The following is a 25094-nucleotide window of genomic DNA, read 5'->3' on the forward strand; positions in this document are numbered from 1 at the left end:
ATGTATGTATGTATGTATGTATGTATGTGCAATTGACGATCACTATTGATTGATTATTTGTATGAGAAAAATACAGAGAAATGGAAAAAAAGAGAGATGAACGTTTCGGCCGATCTGGGCCTTTGTCAACACCGGACTGAAAGAAATCACAAAGGAAGAGTGGAGGCAGACACTAGATCCTGACCACCATCTCCTTGGGAAAGAATTAACCAGAAAAAGGTATAGATTAGCTTAAGAGTGGTCAAAAGGATTTAAGCGGTAAGAATAAAAGATTAAGACAGCCCTGGGTTCATTGTGATAACTCCTCTAGGTCGTTTTCTGCCTGATTCTTGAATTTCATCTACCATTGGTACCTCATGTCTGGATGCTTGTTTCCTACAACCACTTTATTACTTTGTACCCGAGTTAAATTCAGGTGCTCAAAGTTTAATATTTGTACACTACTTCAAAGCTCACTTTATTCTTTCCATTCCCACCAGTTCACCCTTGACCTCCATTGCTCTGGTGATGAAAGTTGGTGTGTGTGTGGAAGAGTATAAGGAAGGGGTCATTGCATGGTCAAGTATGCATGGGGCTGGAAACAAGTAGTCTTAGGATGTACAATGTCTTGGTGAGTCAGGAGTGAAGAGGATGGGTTGCAAGTTGTGGGGGTGAAGAGTGGGATAAGTTAATTCATGTTTAGTGTTGAATTGAGGTCTAGGGAGTGAGGTTAATATGCAAATGCTGCAGAAGGGCAATTACTAGGTTCACCACTCCCATCAGAAGCCTGGCCTCAGGCCAGGCACGGGGAGTAGAAGAACTGAAACCCTCTCCTGGTAAAAATATCTACATTGGTATAAAAGTGTGGATACTAACTTGTTGTGTTCCTGGTGCTGAAACATTAACAATCCCAGCAGCCTGTTTCACCACAAGGTAATTGATTATGCCATTACGAAGACTGTTTTGCTGCTGCATGAAATCATACGAGTCACGACCATGCGGTAGTGCCAACAGCATACAATGTTCTGCTTCCATCTGCAACAAAGTAGATTTCATATAATTGTATTGTTGTGTATACTGTCATACTAAAACTCTGATTGAAAGGACAGAGAAAAGGACAAGGATAAGAAAAGGGAGAAGTGGAGGGAGAGGAATGGAAAGGGGAAATGAGGCATGGAAGGTGATAATGGAAGATGGAAGGAATTGGGGGATGAGGTGATGGGGGAGGGGGAAGAGAATGGGGGAAAGGGTGGAAAGAAAGAACGAGAAAAAATGGGAAAGAAGGGTGGAAGTAAAGGGAAAGAAGGGTTGGGGAGAAATGTGCAAGAAGGAAGAGGGGGGATGAGGGGTGGAGCAGTGAGGGAAGGTGTGTTAAATGGAAAGGATGAGGTGGAGGGGTATGTAAGGAAGATGGGCATGGGCATGAAGATGGGAGAGGAATGGAAGGGGGAGGGGGAAGAGAATTGGACAGTGTAAGAAAGAGGAGAGAGTAAGAAAGAGGAGAGAGTAAGAAAGAGGAGAGAGTAAGAAAGAGGAGAGAGTAAGAAAGAGGAGAGGAAGACAGGAGAGGGGGTGGAAAATAAAGAAAGAGGGGTGCAGTAGAAGGAAGGTTCTGACTGATGAAGAAATAATTTATTTGTCAAAGAAGTAATAGGTACCAGACACTATTAAATAAAACAAACAGTATATAAAATATAAAGCTTACAAATAAGTACTGTAGTAACAATCAAGACTTGAATGTAATGAAACACCTTTTTCTGGGTGGCTTCAGTAGCTCCTCTTGCATTAGCTCTGGTACCTATTGAAGCTTAACACGGTTTCTAACCCCACTGCCATTCTTGGTGACTGCCTGCTGACGATGTTCGTCTCTATAGCCTAAAGGCCCACAGCCGTCACAGCCAGGATGGTATTGTAACTTTTTTGGTATTGTCATTTTTCCAGCAGAAATGTGTCAAGCTCTCTCTAGCTTCTGCTGTTGTTCAGGTGATATTTTTTTGTATTTGTTGGCAAGGAGATTGACCTTCCAATATTTGCCATGTGTAACCAAGATACTGTATCTTTTTCATTTCTGTTCCAAGGAGTATAGTGTGATTGCATTGTGTCAGACTGTCCCAGTAGTGTAAATGCTTCATCAAATTTATGCAGTTAGTAAAGAATCGTTGTACATCTTCCAGCACTGCAATGTTGCATCGATCTTAAAAGTGTATTTCAGGACAGCAATATTTACATATGATATAGATATGAAGAGTACATATAACATCACTGGTGTAGTATCCCTTGTTTTGAAGGTCCTCATTATCCACCTTATCATTTACTTGTGCTCACTAAATGTTTAGTATTACGTTTGGCCATCACTTACTATGGAGATATGTCACTATCTTACATCATGTGCTCTTAAAACTGTTTTAGTTTACCATACCAAAGCAACTGGAATTGTCACTGTAGAATGTTATGTTATTTTATGTTGGAACACCTTGCTAATATATGATATAATTTTTTTTTAATCTACACAAGGAAATTTTCATACTAATTTTAGTATTGGTAGTGAAGGATAGCATAAAACCATTGCTTGTGTATATCTTTTATGAGGATCATGTGTAATGGTCCGAGGACTGTACCTCGTGGGACAAAGCTTCAAACCTTCCTCGGGCTGGATTTTGTTTTGGTTTCCTGCCATTCTAGTTCTAGTTAATTTTTTTATAAATTGTAATTTCACCTCACCTTTCATTTCACCTTACCTGTTATTGCCTTAATTTAGGTTTTGTGTGCTATCAAAATCTGTGTACATAACATATGCAATTTGGTTTGTTTTTAATGCCTCCATAATTTTGTCATGGTGATAAAATAGTTGGAAACTCAAGATGTTCCTGCTCCATAACTGTATTGATCTGGATTATGTAACTCATTCTTTTACATATAACTGGCAAGTTGGCTTCTTAGCATCTTCTGAAAACCGTAATGATGTGTGATCTCCGTGTGATCTTCCTGTAGCTTTTGGCCCAGGCTTTACTACCTCCCTTGTTAAGTGGGGCAATGTCTGCAGATATTAAGGTATGAAGGATGGCATGTCTAAACCTGTCCTGCATATTATTCTCAATGCCTGTACTAATGGAATTTTGCACTTCTTTAATAACACTGAATTCCAGAACTCTGGCCCCAGAGTATGTATGCATGGGCATACTGTATTATCATTTTTTATGGCTGTGGGTTTTATTAATTAAAATACTCGATATATACCTTTCCATGTAGGCTGAGATCACGAAGTTATTAGTCTTCCAATCTCTGTTGTCAATATGTTGTTAAACACTGTATAGTTCTTTCAGGATTTTGTTAATTTCTTCATTGCCTTTAGAGTATGTACTTCTTGTCAGCAAGGGGCCTATACTTGCAATGGTATTATATTCAATCTTGACATGTAAAGGAGAAATATTTTGTAATTTTTTATGGTTTTTTGTTATTTTTGTATGTCTTCATTCTAGTACTAGTGTTTTTGTTTTTGTTAATACAGAAAAGGGCGTTTCATTACATTCAACTCGGCACCTCAGCAGCATCCCAGTTCATACTCCCAACGGTGCCTCAGAAAATAACCAATCTGTCTAAAAGAAACAGATTAATAAAGGAACAAGAGACGGAGGTGCTCACCAAAGTACTGTAAGGTCGTAAACCCAGCACTCGGGAAAGGCGGGACTCAGCAACTGGAGAGTCCCCGCTCTAAGCCAGGCATGGATGGGGAACAAGTGGCGAGTAGCCAACATCTGGTACAACATCTGGTAGCCAGAAGCATTGAGTCCAAATATAATCCATACATATAGTATTAGAAAAATTGGTAATAATACTAGCATACCTGCAGACATTCTGGCAGGATAAACCAAGTGTTCACCACAACAGGACCCTGTTAAAAAACAGAGGACTTGCTCTTGGCCAAATACAACAAAGATGGCTGGAAACAAAAGGAACAAAATCCTTTCCTGCAGCCAAGAGTATGAAGTTCACAAATGCAACTACAAGAAGCCAGGGCCAATAAGAAAGCCACCTAGAAAATGTATCCTCAGCCGAGGGGCGGGAAGACAAGAAACCGAGACGAAGACAAAAATGTAAGAATCTGATCTAAGAACCAACAGATCAGAGGAATGAGAGCCATTCGGAGGTGAAATAAGGCCAAGGAGAACTTGAGGAATGAGGAGAAAAAACATCCTCCTCAAAAGCATGTATGAGAGGTTCTGCCAAGGTTAAATGGTAATAAGTGACAATATTGGGCATGAGATGGCACTCTGCAAAAAACAAAGACATGCCCACTGGGACAGAAATGGAAGGCAATCAGCAGAGAAAGGAGAAGATTTGAGATTAGAGCTGTGAAGCGTGAGAAAAGAGCTGTGGTGGTTAGCAGTCTTCATTGGCAGCATCAGGGAATACAAGCCAAAATGAAGCTATAGCAGACTTAGTAGCCAGAGGCAAGGCCACAAAAGGCCAATCAACATCAAAATGCCCCTCCCCCCCCCCTTCCACAGGACCAAAGTCGATGGAACAATGCTAAGAAAGGAAACTTCCTCCAAACACTGCACAGGTTACGAGAGGGCCAGATGAAAGTGTGATGCGGTTCACTCATCGGAGTCCTGTGTGACTGGTGCTGCCATCTCATAGTGGCAGTGGGCAAAGCTGGCAAGATGCCATTTCACTTATTTAGAATCTTGTTTGGCTATTTGGTTATCAAATTCTCTAATATTTTGAGTTTTTGCATTCCTTTTCTGAGCTTAGTACAAGTTAATCTACAATTCCCACATGATCCCCCCACCTGTATAAGAGGCATGATTTCATTTTTTAGATCACAATAGGTTTTAGCCCTGGTACCAGTGCTTAAGCTGTGGGAAGCCACGCACGCTCCCCAGAAATGAAGATAAGGAGAGAGAGAGAGAGAAGGGGAAAAAAATCTATAAGGAGTCCCCACAATCAAAATGTTTATGATAATTGTTATTATAAAGAATGGGAAGTTTACATACCTGAATTTTTCTAGCCACACCTTCAAGTTGAGTCTGTTCAAGTCTCATTCTTTGCCCAATACGAATTGGGGAGGTGCTTCCATCGGGATATACTCTTAATGCTCCACGTGCAACATCACTACTACCAGAAACGTACAACATCTGAACAGCTGCATGATCTTGTTTTAAGCCGAGCAGACCAGCCCACGTCACATCTGATCCCTGAGAAAAAATCATTAGTCATTATAAAATTTATACTGTAATCTTAAAAATTAACAAAACTAGAGTTTTGTCTTGTACATGGTACATTAAAAAAATGCATATTTGGCTCTGATTAAAATGCGGCTGGAATGATATCCATTACAAGACTAATATAATTATTCATGCAAGAGACCAACTAATGTTTCCCACAATTGGTCAGTGCAACTATTTCACAACCAAAACGTCTGGGTTTGATTCTTGCTGCAGGATGGAAATGCGTACCTTACCCAAGTCACTCCCCCAGGCTGACTTGCCACAAACCCCAACAACTGGCACTAAGAGTAACGAATCCTCAGCTATACAAGCTTCACAACAACCTGGCACTTTGAGTGAAAAACCACATTGACGACACTCTCCCATGACACATCCTCCAACCACCCCCAGATATTCAACACGCTGTACTACTAGCACGTCAAAGAAGATCAATGCAATTACATCCCAGACGTAAAGATCTGAAATACGACCAAATAACATAACCCCATTGTCAATTAACCTACCCCAACCTAACCTAACCTAACCTTTTACACGTTAACCTCATGTTACTTAATGTACTCTAACTTACCCTATCAATCAACCCTAACCTATCTGAATTGCGCCCAACTCCCAAACAAACTTTGACTCAAACTCAAGTCTTTTGACTAAACCTCACACTTTTCATTAAACAGCAACACTTTGAAACCACCATTAACACAACACCTCATCTTTGCCATTCTGAGTCCATTCCCCTCGTATGTTTATTGTTGTCTTTATCCTCACACAAATAGACGACATCAATATCTTCCAACCTCTGCCAAATTATAAACATTGATGTGCCACTGTGAGTGCCACATCTTTCAACATCACAACTCGTGCAATCATCGGGAGAAAGAACCTTCATGCAAACTGAACGTAATGCGAAGAAGACAACGAAGGATGGAGACAACCTTGCAGTACGATGGAGATTGAGTACAAATTTACTTAAGTTTCTATGATAGAGCAACAGAGATTTTACAGGAGAGAGATGGATGGGCTTGATGGCATTTATCTGGACCTAAAATAGGCTTTTGACAGCTTCCACATAAGAGGTTGTTCTGGAAACTGGGACAAACTGGAGTGACAGGTAGGCTTCCAACATGGATGAGAAATCTTCTTACCGACAGTAAACTGAGGGCAGTAATCAGAAGCAATGTATCTGACTGGAGACATGTCACAAGTGGAGTACCACAAGGTTCAGTTCTTCCACTGGTAATGTTCATTGTCTACATAAACGGTTTACCAGAAGGAATACGGAAGTACATGAGGATGTTTACTGATGATGCTAAGATAGGGACTAGGGAAGATAAGAAACTTAGATGATTGTCATGCCCTTCAAGAAGATCTGGACTAAGTATATGGAGCACCCCTTGGCCAATGGAATTTAATGTGAATAAATGCCATGTTATGGAATGTGGAATAGGAAAACAGACTACACAACCTACAAATTCTGTGAAAAATCTTTAAAAAATTCTGATAAAGTGATCTAAGGGTGGTTCTAGATAGAAAACTATCACCTGAGGGCCACAAAGATCATCATGCAAGGAGCCTATGCTACACTTTCCAATTTCAGATTTGCTTTTAAATACATAGATGGTGAAATACTAAAGAAATTGTTCATGACCTTTGTTAGAGCAAAGCTGGAATATGCAGCAATTGTATGGTACTTTTATGTTAAGAAGCACATCAACAAACTGGAAAAGGTGCAAAGACATGCTACTAAGTGGCACCCAGAACTGAAAGACAAGAGCTACGAGGAGAGGTTAGAGGCATTACATATCTCATAACTAGAAGATAGAGGAAAAGAGAGGCGATTTGATCACTATGTATAAAATAGTAACAGGAATCGATAAAATTCAAAAGGAAGAATTCCCGAGACCTGGAACTTCATGAACAAGAGGTCATAGATTTAAACTAACTAAGCAGACCTGCTAATAAATATAAGAAAATTCACTTTCGCAAACAGAGTGGTACACGGTTGGAACAAGTTAGGTAAGAAGGTGGTGGAGGCCAAATTCGTTAGTAGTTTCAACTCATTATATGGCAAAAAGAGTACTGGGAAGACGGGACATCATGAGCATTATTGTTGTGAATTTAGGAGCGACAACGATCATGGGATCAGATGCGCCCTGGCGTATCCATAAAGGGTTAATTGCAAAACCAAATCATGAAACGAATGACTTATCTCCGGAAACTAATATGCCTTGCAACAAAGAAATGCACAGACAGGCGGATGATTGGAGAGCCCCAAGAGTTCCTCAGGTTGACAAGCACCGGCCCCACCCCACACAGAGAACACTGGGTAGCAAAACCAAAAACTCAGCCTCCAACTAAAACGCAAAAGTCATCCAGTGCCTCCGGCAGAGCAGAAGCCGGCCACTCATCATGGCTGAGGGTACACCAGGAGCCCACCGAGACCCACCAACTCCCGGCACAGGACACCATTCGCCTGCCACGAGAACCAGCCAGAAAACGTACAAAATTATCAACAATCCTGTAACTCAAAGCGATGTGAGCACCAGGCGTCGAAACGATCCGGACCGTTGAATAAGAAAGCCAAAAGGTAGTATCAAATACAAAATCACAAAACAGAACGTGATCCGGCGGCTCCCAGGCAAAGGTGGTGTTCAGGCGTCTGTTTGTTGTCAAGGTTGAACCAGGAATTATCCACCATGATTGTACCTCATCCTATAATTGTACCATGATTGTACCTCATCCTATAATTGTACCATGATTGTACCTCATCCTCATCACTAAGGTAATCACACTTAGGTAATTAACAAAGGCACAGGGAGCAGAGGATTATTATGATCACCCTTACTGACAAAACACCCAGAAAATGAGCAAAGCATCACAGTCAACTGCAAAGTTTGTAGAAAACAAAACACCAAAACGACTCCACAAATGCTTCATTCAAACCCAAATGATTCACTTGAAGGTAGCTCAAACTCCCCAGCTGTGAATGGCCAAAAACAGGTGGGAACTCCAGGCTCGCACTCAAACAATGAGCTAGCCAGAGTTGAGAAACAATGAACTGATGCACCTGGTAAGGGAGGAGGGAATCGCAAAGCTACAGAGGCCTTCCCAGAAAGAGGTATTTCATTATATTCAATGCTGATTTTCTTTAGGAGCCTTTGGTGGCTCCCTGAAAACTAATAATATGAAGGAAAACATAAGACTTACTAGGGAGGAGAGTGGTAACTGTATTCATGAAAATGAGACACCAAGCTAGGAAACCCAACCCAGGGCAACCCAAGCCCAACTGGGACCAGGAACATTGACCACATAACAAGCCATTAAGACCCCTTGTTAACACTTCCAAAATCCCAGAGTCTGAATATCAGCCCACAACAAGTCAGAAAACACTGTGGCCAAAACTGTGAATTTGCAAGCATTAACACTTTCGCGCTCTCGGCGTTCAAAAAAAAAGCATACCCTAGATGCTTTCGGCGCTTCGCGCGCCTACGCGGTAAGACCGAAAAAGTGTACACTCTTTTCACTGTCCTGATAATAATTGAAGGCGCACGTATTTAAATTTGGTATCACTGTGTTCACAATAAAATTGTCTATAAGAACATATCTATAAAATGCCGCCAAACCATAAGGATTATCAACACCAAATAAAAAACTATTCAGATCACTAGCTGAGAGCGCCAAACAGCAGCAAAATGTTTCCACTCTCTTAATGGTTGCGAAGCCTACAGTTGTCCTACATCGCTAATTGTGGTATCATTGGAATCGCAATAAAATTCTCTACACGGACATATGCATATAAATATAGATTCAATGTCATAGCCCACCCAAAACAGTGTGGGAAGTGGCCGAAGTGTTACCCGTGGCGGCATATCGGCGAAACTCTCTTTGAAAAGTGTATATTCAATTCACTGTCCTGACATTATTTGTCGATGTATGTATTTCATTTTTGTACCAATGTGCTCGCAATAGAATGTTCTATAAGAACATAAGTATTAAAGGTCACATAAGGACGCGTTCGACCGGCAATATATATAAAAACTATGTCGATTATACTCGTCGTGTCAATAATACAATTGTTTTACCACGATGATTCACTGCCACGCCGTTTTCTTTTATAAGCTGTTCGGCTATTAGAGAAAACATAAATTTCATGGCAAACATTTGTAAACTATTCCCAAGTTGATCGGATAATAAATGGATTTTATACAAATATTTTTTCTCGTGACTCCCGCGAGGGGCACGCGTGCAGTATGATTAATAATATTGGTGCCGATGATGGTCTGCTGGAAAGCGCCAAAGTGTTAATGGGCCAATGTTAGACTACAGGATGGCTTTAATGACACTATCCTGTACAGGTAGTAATGAACTGCTACAACTGGACAACAAATGACATGCCCTCAGTCGCACAAACCAAGCATCAACCATCAGAGGACCCCACCAGAAGCCAACCTTCTTATTCTTTGCCAGACAAGAAGAAGGCTGCAAATATAGAGCTGCCCACCAGTGCTGAAAAAACCCTAGCCCATGCCCCAAAACCAAAGAGGCAATTATGAACCATGGGTAAAAAAATACCAATACCCCACCAAAAGACCAAGATGGCTCAGAAGGGACATAAGATAGCCAGAGCTGAAAGAATGTACAAGTGAACTTACGAAACAGAGCTGAGAATGTCTCGACTTCAAATGTCAACACAAGTGGCTCCTCCAATGCAGACTGATAAGAAGCGGCAGTATTAGGGATACAATGCCAATCAACAATCAAGGCAAAAAAGAATAAAATCACTGGAACTAACAGACGTAACACAATGAAAGGAGACCGAGAAAAAAGGAGCATCAGGAAATTTCACACTGATGTTGCAACAAAAGAAACAGGTAGGACACCAACAATTCAGACATCTATGCACCATAAAAATGATGGTAAACTTGAGTTGGAATCTACAGTCGTGTAGATCAGTGAGGAAGATGCTGGAAACCAAGGCTGAGCTGGCCACCAACAATCCAGAAGAAACACCTGGATGGAAATGAACTGAAGAGAGCACCCTCATCCATCCCCGGTTCAGACAACTAACCACTGGAGCAGTCTCAACAAAGCTAGAGCATGGAGCCCAGAGGAGTTCAAATCTTCCCCAAGGCATGCCACATGGCCACAAACTCTCACACTGTACTGCAAGTCCAACACAACACTAGTCCATGCCCACCACCTAGGAAGGAAAATCAAAGGAAAGCCCTCGGAGGTTTGAAAGCTTTTCAAAACCAAGCCTCGGAGCCTTTTCAAAAGCAAAGCCTCGGAGGCTTTGAAAGCTTTTCAAAGGAAAGCCCTCAGAGGAAGGAAGAAAACTCCAAAACCTCAGCAAGACTAGGCAGCTCAACTGCCTCCATGCCCGAAGTGGAAGGAGCCACCCCCGGAGATGGGCCAGCCACATCCCAAGGTAAACCCTGCCCCAACTCCAAAACCCTCACACATTTTAAAGCTAGAAGTAAGGAAAGAACACAAGTTAGGAGTACCACACACAAAGGGTGAGAGAGAAGAGGTGCAGATGGAACCAAGATAGAATTCTTCAACATCTACAATTCCAGGTCCCTAAAAACAACACAGGCCAACCCAGGGCATGCACCTGACAGCTGAGTGGACAGCGCTTCGGATTCGTAGTCCTGAGGTTCCGGGTTCAATCCCCGGTGGAAGTGGAGACAAATGGGCAAAATGTTTCTTTCACCCTGATGCCAGTTACCTAGCAGTAAATAGGTTCCTTGGAGTTAGACAGCTGTTAGACAGCTTTTTTCTTGACTTCATTTCAACACATATTGACCAACAACTTTCACATATTCTAGTATGAATGCCAAACAATGTTTATTAAAACATACAAGTAAATTAATGAATTAGAACTACCTTATTCATTGTCAGGTTCCAAGGGGTTGTCATAGCCAGGAGGTGGTAATGGGGGACGAGCTCCTATGACCTATAAAGCTCCCGTACGGTGTGCGTCTCAAATAGCCTCTGACAACCAAGTTTAACGCCTGGCCTGCACAGGTGGCTTAAGTCTACGTCCGGCGGAACTGCTTTTACTGACAGGAGAAGGGGCGAGGGTGTGCCTCTGACACCTCCGGGTAGATGCAACTCGTTAGCCTGGGAAGGCAGCCCATCTAGGGTAAGGAAAACCCTGATTTCAAACCTCTGCTGCCTTGCGGCCATATCCCTCTTTTGGGAAAGGCTTCAGGAGACAACCTCGAGGAAAAATCAGGAGTTGGAGCCCCCTAAGGCAGTTCGTCGTTGACTTCGACCTCGTTCTGGCAACTCCTGCAATGGTGCTGGAACCATGTGTATTGGCATTTGCCTTTCCATTGGATAATTCCAGCAACATGGAGAGGGGGGACCTGCTGCATGGGTAACAGCTTTTCCTCCATATCTACCTACCCAGGTTTTGCGCCCTGGAGAGTGTGACAACCTGAGCGCAACTCCATAGTCTCAAGAGACTGAAGGATGCCTACTGTTCATTATCAATAACTTCAACTTCAATTAACTCAAAAACTAGAGTTTCAACTTTGAGTCAGCTTCAAAAATCCAGTTTCTGACCAAATCTCACCATTTTTACATATAGTGAGAACAGCTGTCTGTTCTACAGCCCTAACTGATTGTTTTTTCATAAACCTTAAATGTTGGGAGTTATTAATTTTTTTGTCAAAATTTGGCACATATTTCAAATGCCATATTGAGAAATTATTTTTACAGTAAACTATACTGAATCCTATAATAACAACAAATAAAAATGAAGATCATATGCTCTTTTGAGAGCATAATAACACCAAATGAACAATGTGATATTTTATATTTTGATGCTCATTTAAATATCTGAAATTTTCATTTATATAATTATTTTTAATTTTCTAGTTTTTCAAGTTACGTTGTGATTATTTAGACAAACTTGGAGCATGTGCTTAGTAGATTATGTACAAAAAATTTGAAAGCATTTGAGCAAGGTGCAAAATTTCATTTCACCGCCCTTTAAATTTAACAAAATATTATCACCACAATGAATCGTGATGCTACAATTGATTTTGGCTCCCAAGGAAAAACAACAGACAAAATATTACCTCCTATAATAGTATTAAATAAAAGTGGGTTCCATTTGCCAAATAAACTCTTAATACAACATTTGGTGAAATATGCAACACTGACCACCAAAACTTTAATACACTCTTCTCAACATTGCAGGAATAAATGCAAACAAATTATTCACAGTTAACTCATTTATATATCAAGCACTGACAGTTTCAGATGAAATTAAAACTCAAGTTGGTGGAAGACCATCTTAACCATTACAAGACAACATAGTTTGACCAAAGATTTGAAAACAAAGATCCAGAGTGTCACATCTCAGAAATTAGGTCATCGAGATTCCTTACCAAAGAGGCTAGGTATGCACCAGATCAAAAGAGCATAAGACAAAAATATGTTGCAAGTGCTTCAACCCTATCTGCTTGGAACATGCTATACAGATGTGTTAACTGCTCTACTGAGGGTCAATAGGAAGAGAATGTAAAGAAAAAGTACAATAGGACGAGAAAAAAGTACAGTATTTCCATTGCTCTTTCTTTATGCAAGATTCATAATTAGATTTTTTAAGGCTGATTTGTAAAAATAATGTACGATCAAATTCAATATAATATAATATAATAAGAACATTGGGTTTTTCATCCTCTACTTCACTAAGTACATATTACTTACCTGTAACAACATTTGTAGTTGAGGGGGGATTTGTGACGTAAATTGTTGCTGAGGAATTTGTACCATTGACTGGTGGTGAACCTCGGTTGGGGGGATGGTTGGGTAGACGTGGGGTGCCCCAGAAGGTGACGAGATGCGGCTTCTGGCTTCATGCTCTGCAGTCCCAGGAGCCCCCGGTGTGCCAGAGCGTCCAGGATAGTAATAGCGGTCATACAATCGTGTGTACACCATGGCCACCTGCACAGATCATACACACAGGCTTGTTGATAAAGTTTTAAATTGTTTTCTTATCATTAGTTGGATTCTATCTAACTGTAAACACCCACCAGTAATTCACAGAGTCTCTACCCTCATTATGCCAGAAGGTTACATTCCTCAAAAATGATTCCCAGAGCGAAATAAATTTTGATATGGGAAAATAGATTCGGTTCCAGATCTAAAAAAAAATTCCATCTTCCTACACCTGTTGTGGTGTATATTAAATTCCTGTGTCTCCGTCCCTCCCTCTTCCATCACCTTTGCTCTTCTCCCTCCTCCTCTATCTACCTTGTGCCTTAACCACTGCATTGCACAACGCACCTTGAGGCGCTAGATTGAGGGTGCGCAAGGTGCCTCCTCGAGGTTACCATGAGGTGTTTTCGGGGCTTTGCGTCCCAGCGGCCCGTCATCAACCAGGCCTCCTCGTTGATGGACTGGTCAACCAGGCTGTTGAATGCAGCTACTGACAGCCTGACATATGAATCACAGCCAGGTTAATTAGGTACCCTTTAGAAGTGCTTATCGAGTTCTCTTGAACACTGAGGGGTCGGCCAGTTATGCCCCTTATGTGTAATGAAAGCGTGTTGAACAGTCTCAGGCCTCTGATGTGATTCAATGAGTCATTGGAGCCAATTGAGTGACTCAAGGTGCTAGTAGGTATAGCATAGCATCCAAAACTCCCACGGCTCCACGAGGTTCATATCAGCTTTGTCAGGGCTCTCGTAAAGAGACGCCATTTAAAAAAAATCGTGACCAACATTTCCTGGGTGTGAGAGCCTCAGTACTGAGTAAGCAACCAAGGCTGGTGCACGCAGCATGAGCTCACAGCACTGTTGTTCAGCTTGTGACCACAGCATCGCCTAAAAATGTCAAAATACATATGTGACTGGTATTATTTAGCCATGATAGTATTACAGAAGAGCCTGACTCTGATAAAGACTGTGTACAATGTTCAGATATCAGTGAATCAATGATGTTCAAGATGTTCACAGCGCTAGCCACAGCACACTGCCATTATTTCGTCCATCTGAGAATCTTCAAATGACTTCTCATGTTCCTTTACAAAATAAATTTGTGGAAATTATTCATTTACAGGATTTAGTGACCAGGATTCTCATAATAGGAGAATTGTGGTGAGAACTAGCAATGCACATAGTATGGTGGGAAGAGTAAACTTGGTGAGGGAGTGAGGGAGAGTTGGCGTCATCTAGCGTCGTCTGCTGGCAGCTATATGACCTGTCTTGCAGTTTTTTGTTGCCACTATGTTGTTTGGACACCATTCTAGCTTATGTGTATAGTTATGGTTAATAAAAAATATAGATACCTATATATAACATGTGTGTATATAGTGTAATAAAACCACAAACAGTATTGTGGGAGGAGTAATGTTGGCGAGTTAGGCACCGAAGGAGTGAGGGAGGGCTGGCTAGGTGTGACAGCCCACTCTTGTTTTTTGGGTTCACCATACCAACTTATTGGTTCATTATGATGAACACACATGTAGATAGGTATATACAGTGTGTATATAGTGTAATAACAGCAAAAACACTGATTGATCATAGAATATAATATACATGTCACATATATGAGCCCCATAATTTTGAGCATAGGAATGTTCCATACATTGAACTATATAAATTCCACAAATTACACACTTTTGAATAATATTACAGCAAAAAAAAACAGAAAAGAAAATAAAAGAATGAGAAACATCAAAATAATTGTGAAACTTGATATTTGTGGCAACTGCTGCCCCACGGGGTGGCGGGGCCTAGTGACCTTGAGCACTCATCACTCAGCGTCCATAATATGCTCAACTTCCCAGCTCCATCTCGGCAAAAGTATGTCACATACAATATTTCTTTTTTTTTTTTAGTTTCCTGTGACCAGTGACTGCATTTTAACAATAAGAAAAAATAATTTTTTGGAAAGAATTATTTTTGGTTCACCACGGGTTGTCATATTATAATGTAGAGCAGTGCAGTGGTTAATGAATAGTGCTTACCTAACAGTGACTACAGGGAAGCAAGATCTAGTTCTCTATGATCTGCCTACTAGCCTTGTGGTACCCATTTTACTATAATTAAACTAGTCTTAACACCATCGCTCTCCCCACGAGAGCGCCGCAGACTTTGACGTCATGGGGCCAATGGTGCGGGCGAGCGTGCGGCAACGCCTAAATGTTTATACTCATTTCAGTTTTCTCACCTTAATTCTTGTGCTGCATTGTTCGTTTTGGTATCATTGTTTTCACAATTAAAATCCCTGCAGATGTATATGCATATAATATCCAAAAGCCTTGCGAGACTTCCCACAGCAAAGCCTAAAGTCGGAAAAGTTACCCCGTGAGCGCACAAAATCAGTAAAATGTGTATACTTGTTTCAGTTTTCTCACCTTAATTCTCGTGCTACGTCGCTCGTTTTGGTATCATTGTGTTCGCAATTAAATTCCCTACAGGTGTATTGGAATATAATGTACAAAAGCCTGGCGTACCTCCCCGCAGGAAAGCCTAAAGTTACCCATAAACGAGCACCAATTTGTACACTGCAACCTAATGTGTATACTCGTTCAGTTTGATAACATCAATTTTCGTGTTACGTCTTTCATTTTGGTATCAAATTGTTCGCAATAAAAAGGCGCGTACTTTAAAACTAGTCCCAACATAATAGCACAATAAATAGAATTTTAACAAATAATTTTCACCAAAAACCTATTTATAATCATATAAGTGTTTGGACATCAAGTTTCATGTTACATCTTTCATTTTGGTATCAAATTGTGCGCATTCTGAAGGTGCTTAATTTGAAACTATCCCGAGGTTGATCGGATACAAAATGAATTTAATATAACTATTTTTGTAGTCCTGTCCAAAGTTAGGACTCGGGAGAAAAAAAATGGACGTGATACGTGTCTAGAGAGAGCGATAGTGTTAAGAATAAATTCTTTGTTGAATCTGGCTTTAAGGTTGTTGTTGGAGGTGGCTTCCACCACTTCAACTATAGGGTGTATTTCATGTGGATGACCATTTGCATTTCCAGCCGTCTTCTTTTACTCTCTCTCAATTTAAAAAGGAGGCCGTCCTTGTCATCCTCGTCTAGTCCCCACGGACTGTTGCACGTTACACACACTTTCTTCTCTCCTCTAGGGTTATGTGGTTTAGTTCCTTTTACCCTCATCATACTCAGAGCATAAGTCTCTTATTTCCAGCACTAGTCTTCTTACACACCTCACATTCTTCCTTTTGGGTTTGTGCTTCACAAGCTGTGGTTTCCAGGTTGATGTTGTTGCATACTCCATTATAGTGACCAAGGCTGCCTGCCTCCCTCCTCCACCCCCATACCTGCCTCCTTCCTCCTCCTTCACCCCCACACCTGCCTCCCTCCTCTTCCTCCACCCCCACACCTGCCTCCCTCCTCCTCCACCCCCACACCTGCCTCCCTCCCTCACTCCCTCCACCCCCCGCACCTGCCTTCCTCCTCCACCTCCACACCTACCTCCCTCCTTCACCTCCCTCCTTTGAGGAAGGGCCTCCAGACTTCCTGTGACTGGCTTGAGAGACCTCCAAACTTCTTGTGATTTCAGTATATATCCAGTTGTCTGATTGAAGTCAGAGTGGTGCAGTGGTTATCTTGAGGTTATCTTGAGATGATTTCGGGGCTTTAGTGTCCCCGCGGCCCGGTCCTCGACCAGGCTTCCACCCCCAGGAAGCAGCCCGTGACAGCTGACTAACACCCAGGTACCTATTTTACTGCTAGGTAGCAGGGGCATAGGGTGAAAGAAACTCTGCCCATTGTTTCTCGCCGGCGCCCAGGATCGAACCCGGGACCACAGGATCACAAGTCCAGTGTGCTGTCCGCTCGACCTACCGGCTCCCGTCAGTGGCTGGGATTCTCTCGCACGCAGGTTCCAATCACTTCATAACTCCAGTTGAGCTTCTCATTGATATATCACAATGTGATTTCTGTGTAAGTTAGGGGAGTGTGTCTTGAGTTTACCTGTATCTCTAGTTTATGTACAGTCAATTTGGAGAGTTGTTCTGCTCTCCAAGCCTAGCTTGGGGCCAGACTTTATTTGTTGTTAACTTGCTCCAGCTGACTGTTGCTTGCAGCTGGCTGCAGACAGTGGTGGACTAACGTGCTCTCTACTGATCTTTCTGTTTCCTATTCTAGCGGTCAAAGACAATATGTAAAGTTATTTGCCCTGATGGGGCTCAAGGTCACCCAAGAGACACGTGTACAAACAAGGAACAGGTTGGGTTCAGTGCCAAAGCTAAATGTCCAAATGTTCAAAAGCTATTGAGAGGGCCTTCCTCAGAACACACTGATGACACAGCTACAAGCTGGTGAAATCAATAAATTATCTCTAGTATAGATGTCTAATTACTGAAGTAAAAGATAAGTTGTAGATGGACACTTGCACAATATACTGTCACTCTGCAGACAGTGCCATACCTGTGGAGAGTCAGTTGAGCGGTCATGGTGCGGAGAGGCCAGCACGTGAGGTGAAGACTGCCCACGGGGAGCCAGGGTTGTAGAAGCACCACTTGATCTTGCAGGGAACTCAGCTGGCCCCGGAGTGCCAGTGCCAGATCTAGGCTCTGGTTTTTCAGCTTCACCCTTCTCCAGCTTCATGTCAAGTGCCAATGGTGTTATTATCTTTTCGCTTCCTGGAAAGTGAAGTTTCGTGACAAAAGTGGCAATACTGCATGTTACAAATACATAACCCATAATACTAAACAGTTCAACATGTGAAGCACATTTTGTACTTGATTAATTTATCTTAAGTGTGTGTTATTCTACTAATATATATTAGTTCACGTAAGATGCTGAACATACCATAGATGCCATAATACTGTGTGGGATACACGTGTGGCAGGTATGCAGGCGGCACCCCTCTCATCATCTCCCCCTGAAATAAAAATGTGATCTGGGATTAAAACTAAAGTACAAACAGCTTTTAGAATACTTTATGTATGAAATTAGCAGCCTGATTGGGACGAGACCCAATTTGGGTCTTGTCCCCAACTAAAAATAGACCAGGTTGAGAGTGAGAGGTTGACAATTTGCACAACTCTCCCTCACTTTAATCTAAGTCGAGTGCAAGTCATGATTTCAACCCATATATTTAAGTCGTGGTCATCTTCGACGACGAAGGACGATCATCATCATCAATTGTACATTAGGTGTTTTAAGTAAAATTTTGTAACAAGAAATTATGCACAATTTAACACATAGTATACAGTGTATTCCCACACAAACAAAACTACAGCTAGGCAGGAAGGTTTGTCATCCCTTGCACAATACTGTCCTCCTGACATCCTGTGGGTATTCTTCACACCACAACTCATGATAAATATCAACAAAATACACCCCAATGTATCCATTCCATCCAGCAGTTGAACTCATAGATGCACTCACTATGATGATGTGTATAAGTATATATCAAGAATAATAAAATACAAGTTAAAAATATTACAATGTGTGAAGCATAATTAATGAAAACTATATTTTGAAACCCTCAAAGTGTGGTTATCATAAATTGATTCATGGAGTAATGAAATTATCATACATTGATTTAAACTAGTATTGTCTGGGTTTTATACAATGATGCTACTATGGATAGCATACTAGCTCTATATGGATGTAGTGGACTTTACCTTTGACCTATGAAAAAACTTCATATCGTTTCATGATTGCTTATTATGTAAGTGCGGTTACTGTCACAAATGTTACCATGGTAATGCAATAAGTTATAGTATAAATTTCCATTACAGTTACACGACTATTTTTTTATTATTATATATACTGTATATAGCGGTACCACTACCGGTGCAGTTTTAGGGACCCATAGCCTTGTCGGAGGTGAAACAAAGTGCGAGAAAGCTTGCAAAACAGGGCTGAAGGAACGTCTACCCCGGACGCAACCACAAGTGGCTCCGTCAACTCGGGATAAAATGTAGGGAAGGCAATGAAGGGAGAGAAAATGGCGAAAAGACCGCCAACAAACCTCATGCTGTCGCTGAAAAGAAGACTGCAGGTGGCACATCATCAAAGCAACCCCCTGATCATCATACCAATGGTGATAAAGATGTGCAAAAATGTCCAGATATCAAAAAGCAGAAGTGAAGGTTGAACCAGTGAGGTACGTCACCTGCCCAACTCTGATAGTAGCAGAGCTGCAGAAAGAAGCCTGGATTCGGACACTGAGCAAGCAACGCCTGAAACCAAGGCAGGGCTGGCCACCAAGCAGCCACAAAAATCACTCTTCCCCTGTAAGACTCTAGCCAAGCCAGCACCAGGAGCAACAACTGGAACGGGGAAAAAAGAGGTAAATGCACCTCCATCTCGACCAGTCCAGCCATAAGGCATCCACCGCAAGAGCCTCACAGTCAGGGAATGATGCCGCATAGTGGCGAATGCTGAGACCACGAAGTTGCAAAGCAGTTGACATTTGGTTGCTCAAAAGTCCGGCAAGGCGAGAGGAAGGAAATGACGTTGACAGTCTATTCCATGGAAAGAGGAAGGCAGCGAAACAGACGGTCGGTCAAAATGTCGGACACTACTGGAACATGCACAGCGCACAGATGGAAACCCCGATAACCAGTCAGTCGAAGAGCTACCCGAAGCAGTCCAATTCGTCCTCAGACCAACTCCATTCCACCCAGCAGTCGAACTCAAAGATGCATTCATAAATTGAATAACATGTTCATTCAAAATAGGAATTTTTTCAAACAAATAAAAAATTTTATATATTAGCATACTGTGCACATTTAGCCATTTGTTAAGTTAGGTTAGATGTTTAGGTTCTGTTGGCGATTACTTGTATTTGTAGTACGTGGGTAAAGCATTTATAGTGTTGTAGTTCAAACAAACGTCGTCAACAAAGCATTTGTTCTGGAAATATTTGGACATCATCAGTAGTGAGTCATGTGTAAACCGTCTTTCATTCATAAACAGAGGGTTTGGCAGGTGTATAAATAGACTTTGGCCTTTGTTTATGAGGATGGGCCGAGCAACCAGCACCACAGAGCCACGGACCGAAGATACCCCCCCTTGCTCCGGTGGAGACAATAGACCATGGGAGGAACAGTCCGAAAGAAGCCAGATCACCAAGCCCAGGGGAATCCAAACTCTCCGCAGCACCAGCCACACCACCTGTACTCCTGTACTGTGCTGTGAGCCAAGAGAATGCCAACAACCCTGGCCTGATTGGTGAGCACTGGCCACAAATCCCCAACCTGCAGCCAAGGTGTCTGAACATATCGAGCGAGAAGGTGTTGTTGGCGGAAGGTGGTAAGGCGTCATGGCACCAAACCTCAAAAACCCTGAAGAGGAAGCTGGGGATGCAGCAACCAGCGAAGGGACCCCAAGGCATGGACCCATTGAACACGAGAGCGGTGAAAGGGGCTGCCCCAAAGGAACCAAAACAGCCTCCAAAGCCAAATCTTGCCCAAAGGGAAACCAGAAGGGTGAAGGTGAGACTCCCGCACATGTGCTTGAGCATCTGCCGAGTAACCCGGCTCCTCAACTGTAGCCGACAGCAGGACTGCAGCTGAAGCAAAGCCGCAGGGGGCAGGGAGGTGACACTGACCGAGAATCCCAAGACATGCCAACTACGTCCGAACCAGGGACGGAACCAACCGAAATCTCCTCCAAATCACCAGGAACTCGAACCCGGCAAGGTGGGAAAGAATCAGATCCCTTGCTAGTAGACAGACCAACCGAGAGCCCAAACCAACCAGTCGTCGAGATAGGCCAAGACCCAAAGACCTTGTAGACGAAAACAAGCCACCACGACCCCAAGTCAAATGTGTGAACATGTGAGGTGCCAGATTCAGCTCGAAGGGAATACAACAAAACCGTTAAGCCCATCGCCCCACCATGAAACCTAACCAATTCCTGAACCCCGGATGTAGAGGGACGTGCCAGTACGCATCCTTGAGGTCCAGGGGCCATGGGAAGTCATCCGAAAGGAGGTGCAAATAATCAACCGGATCAGACAAGACACGTCCAGAATGTACCGGAGATCTGCACAGTCCCGTTTCAGAACTGGAAACAGGAAGGAAACCAACCCGAGATGAAGCTATTTCGAACAAATCCAAATGAACCCACTGAGACAACCTGACAGATGGACGAGAAAGAGGCCTCCCCCCTCCTCAACCCAATTCCCAAAAGGGAAGCCCAACGCCACCAAAGGCCACAAGAAACTACCCAAAAAGCCCACAAATTGTGGAACCAGGCGTGAGCAAAAAAGGGCCAGCCTTCCCACCATTGCCCTATTAACAGGGCGACCAGCGAAAGGGCCAACGCGAACCCCGAGAGCCCGACTTCTGTGCAGTGAACATCACGCTGACCAGAGGAAGAATGCAACGGGGTCACTCCGACTCAAGAAACTTGCACCACAGGCCTAACCCTGACCAAACCAAGCCCGAGACCCGGCCCAACCCATCCAGGAGGGCCGAGAATGACACCCACAGAGAACAAAGCAGAAATGGAACAGCAACTGACAGAAGCTGCAGACAAAAACTGAGCAACACTGTCCTCTGAAAACAAAACAGAACAAAATGGTGCAGTCGACTGTAGAGCCAGGGCCCCAAGTTGAATCCAATAAAACCAGCCAGCACAACCTGCAAAGCCATGCCATGACAAGATGGGCGGTGAAAAAACATGGAAACTGCCTCCCAGATTATTGGCACAAACAGCTTCAGTAAGGCAGATGACACCGGAGCAGCCAAGACAGAGACCCCCAGCCGAGGGTCCCCCACCCTATGACCCCACATCTTTCGAAAGCCAATCCGAAGACAGCTTCAGAAGACCAAAGAATCGCAAGACATAAGCTAAGTGACCACAAATCCGAAGGTCATCAGCCACCAAAACAGCCAAAAAGAGTGGGAATCTGAGCATGAAGCATCAGCAGACCAACATCACCAGGAAGCACAGGAGTGAAGAGGAACTCATTGAGAAACTCTAGAGAGCCACCCAAGAATACCTGCAACACATTTCTACTGCAACAGTAAAACCTTCCACTACTCAACTGTGCGGGTACGACAAAAATCGTTAATGTTAATGAGTGGAGAGCTAGTTGATGAGGTGTTGTTTGTTTTCTTTCTGGGGGCATTCTTTTGCTATATTGAGGACATAAGCCCCAATTTTCAACCAGCCAGTGGTTTGTTTTGATTCATCTACCTTTCTGGGTCCTTTCTGGGTCAATGGCAAGTATAACATACTTTAAATGTAAAGTGCTCATAGGCCGTTGCTCCCTCCGCCTCTCTGCGGGGGTCAGGGTTTAGCTCCTGGTCCCTGGTAGGCATAAGAACTATGTGACTGATGACCCCAACTAATATAGCACTAACAGTTCGGATAGCTTTAGGGGAACCTCTGGGGCTCCCCACAGAAAACACTATAAAGTAGATGTCACAACTGCAAGAAAAATGACAGGGTGGAAAGAAGAACTTTTCAAACAGGAGATGCCATACCAATGATGATACTTTTCAAGATACTAGTGCTGTCTAGATTGGAATAATGTTGCACAATGATAGCCCTTTTTGAAGTTGGATAAATTACTAACCTGGAGAGTATGCAGAGATCCATTGCTGCTAGAATTCACTCAGTAAAACATCTAAACTATTGGACCAACTAAAATGCCTAAATCCGTATTCTCTTGAGTGCAGGCGGAAGAGATACATCACAATTTTCACATAAAAGATATTAGAGGGGCTGGTCCCAAATCTGCACACTAAAATAACATCACACGAGACCAGGAGGCATGGTAGGATGTGCAGAATACCCCCATTAAAAAGCAGAGGTGCAACAGGTACTCAGAAAGAGAACTCTATCAACATCAGAGACCCGAGACTGTTCAACTAAACATAAGGTGCAAAACTGGTCGGCCCCTCACAGTGCTCAAGAGAGAACTTGATAAGCACCTCCTAAGGATACCTGATCAACCAGGCTGTGATTCATACATCAAGTTGCAAGCAGCTGGGTCCAGCAGCCTGGTTGACCAGTCCAGGAACCAGGAGACCTGATCAGGGACCGGGAATTTGCATCTCTCCCCACAAAACTGCAATCTGGTTTCACTTGGATTGCACAACAGTGGTCCAATGCTTTAACAGACGAGCTTCGAGTCACTTCCTTTACTGTGTGGGTGGACAATTTGTGTATCCATGTATATCTGATGTGTGCAAGTATGCTATTATTGCCTTCTTTGCTAATGTCTTCAGCTTATATTCATCCTCTGGGTTTTGGAAGTCTTTTACCCCAAAGAATATTTCCTCTCCATAGCATAAATGAGAGAATCCACCAGGAGGAGGCTATTGAGGAGCTAGCCCAGAAAGAAAACCTGGAATGTAATGATATGCCTTTTTCTGGGCAGCCTCAGAAACTTGCCATACCTGCCACTCATTGTCTGTCTCTCTCTCTCTCTCTCTCTCTGTCTCTCTGTGTCTCTCTGTCTCTCTCTCTCTGTCTCTCTCTCTCTCTCTCTCTCTCTCTCTCTCTCTCTCTCTCTCTCTCTCTCTCTCTCTCTCTCTGTGTCTCTCTCTCTCTCTCTGTCTCTCTGTGTCTCTCTCTCTCTCTCTGTCTCTCTGTGTCTCTCTCTCTCTCTCTGTCTCTCTGTGTCTCTCTCTCTCTCTCTGTCTCTCTGTGTCTCTCTCTCTCTCTCTGTCTCTCTGTGTCTCTCTCTCTCTCTCTGTCTCTCTGTGTCTCTCTCTCTCTCTCTGTCTCTCTGTGTCTCTCTCTCTCTCTCTGTCTCTCTGTGTCTCTCTCTCTCTCTCTGTCTCTCTGTGTCTCTCTCTCTCTCTCTGTCTCTCTGTGTCTCTCTCTCTCTCTCTCTCTCTCTCTCTCTCTCTCTCTCTCTCTCTCTCTCTCTGTCTCTCTCTCTGTGTGTCTCTCTCTCTCTCTCTCTGTGTCTCTCTCTCTCTCTCTCTCTCTCTCTGTGTGTCTCTCTCTCTCTCTCTCTCTCTGTCTCTCTCTCTCTCTCTCTCTCTCTCTCTCTGTCTCTCTCTGTCTCTCTCTCTCTCTCTCTCTCTCTCTGTGTCTCTCTCTCTCTCTCTCTGTCTCTCTCTCTCTCTGTGTCTCTCTCTCTCTCTCTCTCTCTCTGTGTCTCTCTCTCTCTCTCTCTGTCTCTCTCTCTCTCTGTGTCTCTCTCTCTCTCTCTCTCTGTCTCTCTCTCTCTCTCTCTCTCTCTCTGTCTCTCTCTCTCTCTCTCTCTCTCTCTCTCTCTCTCTCTCTCTCTCTCTCTCTCTCTCTCTCTCTCTCTCTCTCTCTCTCTCTCTCTGTCTCTCTCTCTCTCTCTCTCTCTCTCTCTGTGTCTCTCTCTCTCTCTCTCTCTGTGTGTCTCTCTCTCTCTCTCTCTCTCTGTCTCTCTCTCTCTCTCTCTCTCACTCTCTGTCTCTCTCTCTCTCTCACTCTCTGTGTCTCTCTCTCTCTCTCTCTCTGTGTGTGTCTCTCTCTCTCTCTCTCTGTGTCTCTCTCTCTCTCTGTCTCTCTCTGTCTCTCTCTCTCTCTCTCTCTCTCTCTCTCTCTCTCTGTGTCTCTCTCTCTCTCTCTCTCTCTCTGTCTCTCTCTCTCTCTCACTCTCTGTGTCTCTCTCTCTCTCTCTCTCTCTCTCTCTGTCTCTCTCTCTCTCTCTCTCTCTCTCTCTCTCTCTCTCTCTCTCTCTCTCTCTCTCTCTCTCTCTCTCTCTCTCTCTCTCTCTCTCTCTCTCTGTGTCTCTCTCTCTCTGTAATTACCTAAGTGTAATTACCTAAGTGTAGTTACAGGATGAGAGCTACGCTCGTGGTGTCCCGTCTTCCCAGCACTCTTTGTCATATAACGCTTTGAAACTACTGACGGTCTTGGCCTCCACCACCTTCTCACTTAACTTGTTCCAACCGTCTACCACTCTATTTGCGAAGGTGAATTTTCTTA

General features: G+C 43.1%; 1 protein-coding gene across 3 annotated transcripts in view; it reads right to left on the reverse strand.

Annotated features, from left to right (window-relative positions):
- Positions 1–25094, reverse strand: part of LOC123761523 (uncharacterized) — a 407292-nt gene that overhangs the window by 13502 nt on the left and 368696 nt on the right. For all 3 annotated transcript variants that reach the window (XM_069313339.1, XM_069313343.1, XM_045747550.2), the window contains 5 exons: positions 18021–18093; positions 17637–17851; positions 12927–13163; positions 4977–5177; positions 856–1014 (listed from right to left, as the gene is read on the reverse strand). In XM_069313339.1, coding sequence (XP_069169440.1) covers positions 856–1014; positions 4977–5177; positions 12927–13163; positions 17637–17851; positions 18021–18093 — 885 coding nt within the window. The remainder of the gene's footprint in view (positions 1–855; positions 1015–4976; positions 5178–12926; positions 13164–17636; positions 17852–18020; positions 18094–25094) is intronic.

This window comes from Procambarus clarkii, chromosome 7 (genome assembly GCF_040958095.1).
Source record: "Procambarus clarkii isolate CNS0578487 chromosome 7, FALCON_Pclarkii_2.0, whole genome shotgun sequence".
In the NCBI taxonomy this organism is placed as follows: domain Eukaryota; kingdom Metazoa; phylum Arthropoda; class Malacostraca; order Decapoda; family Cambaridae; genus Procambarus; species Procambarus clarkii.